The 7,361-nt window shown below is 57.5% G+C and overlaps 1 protein-coding gene across 1 annotated transcript in view; it reads right to left on the bottom strand.

The window, feature by feature from the left end:
• PHYSODRAFT_519429 (hypothetical protein) overlaps nt 1-6,418 on the bottom strand; it is a gene marked incomplete at both ends in the record, with an annotated part of 12,277 nt that extends 5,859 nt beyond the window's left edge. Inside the window, 4 exons of the mRNA XM_009535914.1 lie at nt 87-1,022; nt 1,365-3,686; nt 3,846-4,579; nt 4,643-6,418. Coding sequence (XP_009534209.1) covers nt 87-1,022; nt 1,365-3,686; nt 3,846-4,579; nt 4,643-6,418 — 5,768 coding nt within the window. The remainder of the gene's footprint in view (nt 1-86; nt 1,023-1,364; nt 3,687-3,845; nt 4,580-4,642) is intronic.
• Nucleotides 6,419-7,361: the final 943 nt, after the last annotated feature.

The raw sequence follows: 7,361 nt of genomic DNA, 5'->3' as shown, positions 1-7,361 counted from the left end.
TACTGGGAGCCACCATGGACGCAAAGAATTCGTCCACAGCCTGGCCTCCTTCACCTAGAACAAGTTGGGAACTCTGCGGCTGGAACTTGGGGGCCTTCTTCGCAGGCTGGTACGAGCTGCCAAACGCCTCTTCATCGAAGTTGGAAATGCGGTCGCCAAGGTGATCCTGCGCAATCCGGTTCAACTCATCCATACGCCGTACGTGGCTTGCTTCCATACGACGCACGTGGCTCGCCTCCATCACGTTCGTGGAGTCAGCCGAGTGCAGGGCCCGGTTCGCGCGGACCATCTCGAACAGCTCATTCGTCGGACGGTTCATCAGGTCTTCGTCAAGGTCCGATGCGGAAGACCTGCGAGCAGAGGTGAGGTCGTCGATAGACATCGTGTTCGAGAACTCCGCCTTCGGTGAATGGTACTCTGGTACCGCGTCCTTCATGTCCTGCTGGGTAAACTCGGCTGAGCCGCGAGGTGAACCAATAGAACTGTCGCTGTCCTCGTCAGAATGCTGCTCCTCCACCTCAGAGAGTTTTCTCGAGGCTTGAAACTCATCATTGCCTGCATCTCCCTCGGCTTGGAGCTTAGGAGCAGTCTTCACGGACTGCTGCGAGCTGCCAAGCATCTCTTCATCGAAGTTGGAAATGCGGTCGCCAAGGTGATCCTGCGCAATCCGGTTCAACTCATCCATACGCCGTACGTGGCTTGCTTCCATACGACGCACGTGGCTCGCCTCCATCACGTTCGTGGAGTCAGCCGAGTGCAGGGCCCGGTTCGCGCGGACCATCTCGAACAGCTCATTCGTCGGACGGTTCATCAGGTCTTCGTCAAGGTCCGATGCGGAAGACCTGCGAGCAGAGGTGAGGTCGTCGATAGACATCGTGTTCGAGAACTCCGCCTTCGGTGAATGGTACTCCGGTACCGCGTCCTTCATGTCCTGCTGGGTAAACTCGGCTGAGCCGCGAGGTGAACCAATAGAACTGTCGCTGTCCTCGTCAGAATGCTGCTCCTCCACCTCAGAGAGTTTTCTCGAGGCTTGAAACTCATCATTGCCTGCATCTCCCTCGGCTTGGAGCTTAGGAGCAGTCTTCACGGACTGCTGCGAGCTGCCAAGCATCTCTTCATCGAAGTTGGAAATGCGGTCGCCAAGGTGATCCTGCGCAATCCGGTTCAACTCATCCATACGCCGTACGTGGCTTGCTTCCATACGACGCACGTGGCTCGCCTCCATCACGTTCGTGGAGTCAGCCGTTTGCAGGGCTCGGTTCGCGCGGACCATCTCGAACAGCTCATTCGTCGGACGGTTCATCAGGTCTTCGTCGAGGTCCGACACGGACGAATCGCGAGGTGAGGCGAGTTCATTCATGGACATCGTGTTCGAGAATTCTGCCTTTGGCGAATTGAACTCTGCTGAAACCGGACTTGAGGCATCACCAACGATCTTCTCAAAAGACTGTGACTTGAATTTACCCTTTGCTGGTGTCGTCGGCTCACCGCTCAGGCGGTAATTTGCATCAGCATCTTCCGGCTCGGACTCAGACCCAACACTCGACCGGTGTGCGCTCCGCTGTTCACTGCTGCGTGAAGTATCACTGAAAGGAGATGCTGCACGCACTTGCTCGCTTTCCCCCTCAATTGATGACTCGCTCACGCGATCTGCAGGCTTACCATCCTCCTGTTCATTGTCACGTTCCACAGACTCGTCGCTTAAACGGTACGTAGGCTTAGCATCTTCGTGTCCGCTCTCGTGATCCACAAATTCCTCACTCGGACGGTATGCTTGCGTAGCACCACCTTGATCGCTCTCCCGCTCCACCGATCCCTCACTAGGACGGTGTGCTTGCGTAGCACCACCTTGCTCGCTCTCGCGTTCCACGGATTCTTCGCTTGGACGGTATGTTTGGTCACGACCACCCTGTTCACTGTCGCGCTCTAGAGACTCCTCGCTCGGACGGGACGTTGACTTATCGTGCTCGCTTTCGTGCTTCACAGACTCCTCATCTAGACGATATGGACGGATACCACCCATGTTCTCAAACTTTTCAATCAGGACGTGTACTGGTTCAACATCATCAGATGCGCTGTCACGTGTGTGCTTCTGGATGTTCGCTTGGATAGCAGGCTCACGTGCATGCGTCTGGGTACTCGCTGGGGTAGCAGGCTCACGAGCGAGCTTCTGGGTATTCGCTTGGGTAGCAGGCTCACGCTTGAGCTTGGTGAGTCTCTCACTAGGCAGGATTGTCAAGTTAATATAACCACCCTGGCGTTCGTCGTTGATAGACTCTTTAATCGGTCGGTTTGCCGAGTTGACGTGTCCTTCATTCTGCCCTTGCTCATGCTTCACAGACTCATCACTCATGCGGTACGACGAGTCAGCGCCGTCTGACACACTCGAGCGATCACCCTCGGCAGACTGTTCGCTCATGCGGTAAGTCGAACCTGCAACCCCCGTTCCGTTTGCGGGCTCGTGTTCGATCGGCTTCTCACGCGATTGGTACGAGTGCATCGGTTGTCTTGGGTCGATGGGGTCGGTCGGCTTCTTAATCGCCCGGTACGCCGAGCTAGCATCAGTTGGCTCAAAGTCGTCGTCCTCATCCTCCATAGGGCCTTCGCTCAACCGGAACGAAGTGTCAGAATCATCCGGTCCCTCACTTTGCTCCTCGTCCTCTACATCCGGTACTTGATCCAGGTTCTCCGACGCAAACGGAATCGTGCCACTACGCTTTGTGCGTCCAAGAGGGCGAGATTCGAAGTCGAAATCAACATCATCAATGTCAACAGAGCTGGCAGAACTGATCGAGCTGATCGTGCTATCACCGAAGTGGTTTCCAGAAGAAAGGCTGATCGAGCTGTCGTGGAGACCGCCGAGAGTCGATACGCTGTCGCGAACGTTGTCCTCGTCGAAGTGATTCGCAGCTATTCTGGTAAGCTCCTCCATCCGCTTACGGTGTTCTTCTTGTCTCTTACGGAGTTCATCTGAAGGACGCGGTTCCTCGTCCGGAAGCTGATAGGGAGCCCGAGCTCTAATAGAGCTGATATGATGCGCCATACCTGCTGAAGATTGACTCGGTAAGTACTCATCGAATGACGATGACGAGTTTGATCCACCTTCGGCGCTTGGTCTTTCCATCATAGCAACGTGGTCTGCCGACTCGCCAGGAGTCTCCAGGATGGCGAAGCTGCTGGAGAACTTCGACTTGTCAACCGAAAGTTGAGACACGTCAAAAGCAAGGTCGTCCGGATGCGTCGACATCGGGGCATTGGAGAGCTGAGAGGCATCCAACCGCCGGCTACCACCAAACGAGGAACCGCTTCCTTTGCTCGACGTTTGAGATGAGTCCATGCGCCGACCACGGAATGAAGAGTTACTACCTTTGCTGTTCTGGAATCCAGACCGCTGGGAATTGAACATGAGGTCTTCGCTTCGGGCACCCGAGTTGGCGAAAGCACCATTCGATCGGTTCGACAAGAGCTGCCGACTGTTCCTGAAGTCGCTGCTGGCATCCGTTTGACGGCCAAACGAGCGGTTCGCGCGCTGGTTAAATGACCCGTTGAGCGGAAGCCGACGCCCTCGCATGCTAGGGGGTGCACCAGGAGGGGACCCCGGCGGTGGCCCAGGAGGAGATTCAGGCGGCGGCCCGATCGGAGATGCTGGGAGCCCAACCGGGGAGTGGGGAGGCGAATTGCGAGCGCTGCGGCGGAACTTGTCTTGATTTTTTGCCGCCGGCGGAGAGTGAGGCGGTGATCTTCGAGAACTGCGCGAGCTGCGAGCACTGCGACGGAATTTATCCTGTTGCTTCTTAGTCGCGGGCGGGGAGTGAGGCAGTGAATTGCGTGCGCTGCGGCGGAACGAATCCGACTGCTGTCTAGGGGCACTACCGCGGCTACCCTGGGAACGCACACCGCGTTGCGAACGTTGAGAGTTCTGCATGGAGGAGCGACTCGCGTCAGACGCCATCGATCGCCGCGCTGCTTTCTCCCTTGCAATCTCCTGCATTCGCTCAATCTCGCGCATTCTGTTCAAGTGTTCCTCTTCCAAGGACTTCAGTGCTGCTGTAGATTGCTCGCTTTCGGAGGTTGATTGGGGCGTTCGACGGCGGTTCCGGCGCATTTGCTCCAGAATTGCCGACGACCGGGTATTGCCGAAGCCTCGCGAGTCTCTTGAACTAGCCTGAGAAACCCGAGAGTCCTTGTTACTACTGATTGCTGCGGCGGCAAACCCCTTGCTTCGGGGAACTCTAGGGACGCGGTTCGACGAAGGCCTTCCATCATTCTCACGACGTCCTTCCTTCGGCGGCGGAGGTGTAAACATTTTACGAGCAGCAATACCCTTGGGCTTTCGGTCCTTGGGATTCCTGGAGTTATCCGTCTTCAGCGCACCAAGGTGCAAGGGGCTATCTTCTTCTTCGTCCTCGTTAACTTCTTCGGGCGGAGGAGAGAGTGGTGGTGGCGGGGGTGGCGAAGGGGGAAACTCGCTCTTGATCCCGTAGCGCGCCGAGCGAGCCTTGGCGAGGTTTTGGATCGACACTGTCTTGCTAGCGTGACTTGCATTCGGACTGATATCGTAACCTGTGCCTTGCGTTGCCTTGAAGTCCGACACCTGAGTCGAGTTGTAACCGGGGCCCTGGGTCGAGCTGAAGTCCGACACCTGGGTCGAGTTGTAATTCGGAGCCTGGGTCGAGTTGTAGTTAGTGCCCTGGGTCGAGTTATAGTCTGAACTCGAATTGTAGCTAGCATCGGGACTGATGGTGTATCCACGATGGCTGGTGGGCTCGTCTTCGGGGATAGGTGCTGCTGCATTGTACCTACCCGGTCGCTTAGCGGGCTCTTCATTGGCCGAGTATTGGCTTGCACCAAAATCGCTCCCATAGTTACTTGCACCATAGAAGTTACTGCTCGTTGTGGAGGCTTGAGGATCGTAAATGTACCCGTCCGTGGGCTTAACACTACTGGCCTGGTTCGAACCCATCGCACTGCTTGTGGCACTGTTTCCTCCGTGCCAGTACGAAGTGCTGGTGCCGCTCACGCCACTCACGAAACTTTCCTCGCTACCACCACCATCGTAATACTGACTGTCGTCGAGCTCACTGTTGGTACCGCCGAACTGACTTGACCCCTCGAAATGGCTCTCAAAATGGCTTTCAAAGTTGCTGCGCGAAGCACCAAAACGACTTGTTGCAACGGAATCGCGGCTTGCATCTGTGAAACGGGAAGCGGCAAACACGCTGTAGTCCGACTGCTCTTCGAGGCCGTCCTCGTCTCCGTCCTCGTCCATGCTGTCTTCATCTTCCTCGTGGTACATGTCCGGGTTATCTTGATCCTGCAAAATGTCCGAGTACCGGGTCTCATTCTGCCCCCGCCTCGGGTCAGCACCGCTGTGGGGATTCGGCAACGCTCCGACAGGCTCATACTCATCACCCGCCGACAAATGATTGCACTTGGTGCACACCCGCGTTTTCACGGGCCCGCGCTTGGTGGAGATCATCACCTGCGGGGCGCACGGCTGGCACACCACTTCACCGCACACACGACATCTCGTCTTCCGCACAAATAACGAGAACTTGCGCGAGCAATTGACGCACAGCGCTCGGGCTCGCTTGGGCATCAGGTCCTTCTTCTTGAGCAGAGTCTGCCGCCCCATTCTCGCCGTCTGGATCTCCCTGCTGATCGTCACGACGGACAAGATGCGCCGCTTGAGCGCCGAGTTCAGCAGGAAGTGCGGCAGGCGGTTGGTGCTCTTGAAGTTGATCTGCAGGCTGTGCATGACGTCCATGTATCCCTCTCTCTCGGCCTCCACGAACACGTACCCGGACTGGTACATGCTTCCTCTCACCACGCCGTCCAGCTCGGGGCAGCTGGGCAGCTTGATCGAGTGCATGCTCAGCACCCACCCCCTTCTACCTGACGCGTGACGGAACGTGTTCTGGCACTCGAGGTAGCAGTAGTCGCGCTCGCGCGAGAAGGCCGAGGGCCCCTCGTAGAGCTGGTACTTGGCCGAGACCCGGTAGAACGGGTTGTCCGGCCCGCCCTGCACGAGCGAGTAGAGCACGCCGCAGTCCAGCACGTCCTCCGCCTTCTTGGCCACCATGCGCGCCGTCGACTGCTGGTCGAAGTAGCTGGCCACCTCCTCGATCGTGCCCATCATGGTCGTGACGCCGCACAGGAACTCGGTGCCGGCCGTGCCCACGCGGTCGTAGCTGCCCTCGCCACGGTACATCTGGATGCCGCGGAACTTGCCCGTGTAGTGCCACTGCACGGGTCCGTCCAGCGTGTGCGCGTGGTCCACGAGCGCCACGGACGCCTCCTTGGCCTTGCGGATCATGTAGGCGCGCTCGCTGGCCGTGAGCGACTGGCCCTGCCAGGACTCCTCGCTGGACGCGCCGCTCTGCGCGCGCCGGCGGCTCAGAGTGCGCGCTCGGCCCATCGGTGCTGCAGAGTGATGGTCGTCCGGTCCCCAGCAAATGCGGAAATGAAGGCAGGAGATGTTTTCCTTTTGTGTAGATTGGGTTGTAGGATGGAAGTTTAAGGGAAAAGCGGAGACGGTTAGCACTAGCCTAAACGTTGCAACCCGGAGGGTGGAAAAAGAGAGAAGAAGGCAGGCAAGAGTTGCCGAAGTTACCTGCGCTTCGTCTTCGGGCGGCGACAGGAGACGGAAACGCCCACGTGTGTGGCGCCGTGAAAGTGTCGGTCTAGCTGCGGACTGCTGGCGGGGAGGATCGCCCGGCGCTGGAGCTGCGCTGCGCTGTCGTAGCGCTCTCGCTCTCTGCCTCTGCGGCCTCGTTCGTCTTATACGATGCTGCAGCACTGCCCCGAACCAGATGGCCACGCACGTCAAATTGCTGGCTACTTGGCGCCAAACTTGATCGGCCAATGGGCGGTGAGAATTGCACTAGTCGAGCGCTCCGATTGGCTGTGTAATGCAAATATTGCGCTTCCGGTCGGGTCGTCGGTATGCAACTTGTGAACTTGCGATCAAACGATTAGAACAACAGCGGCAACGAGCACCTGAAGTGGTCGGCGCTGACACTCTACTGATCAGCACTGCCGAGCTCGAAGTCGCCGCCTCATGGGGGTAAAGTGCCGCTACAGGGGCTATCCCTTCGCGTCCGTTAGCAAAACGATCATTATCTTGAAGAGTTGAAGAGCTATTCCATCCATCCATGCTCCGCCACCTTCTGGAAAGGCTGCCGTCAGCGCGGCCACCGAGACGGCTCTAAGGATCGACGATGCTCGTCGAAGTCGACAAACGTATCGACGACAGCAGCGGCGTGCGTAAAAGCAGACTTTAGTTAGCTTTACAGTACCGTGAAGAGAGTAACTTCTCCTCCTCTAGACTCATCGCCACCGGGGCCCCGCGCCATTGTTTA

This window comes from Phytophthora sojae (assembly GCF_000149755.1).
Source record: "Phytophthora sojae unplaced genomic scaffold PHYSOscaffold_8, whole genome shotgun sequence".
Lineage (NCBI taxonomy): Eukaryota > Oomycota > Peronosporomycetes > Peronosporales > Peronosporaceae > Phytophthora > Phytophthora sojae.
This window is presented reverse-complemented; position numbering and strand designations above follow the sequence as displayed.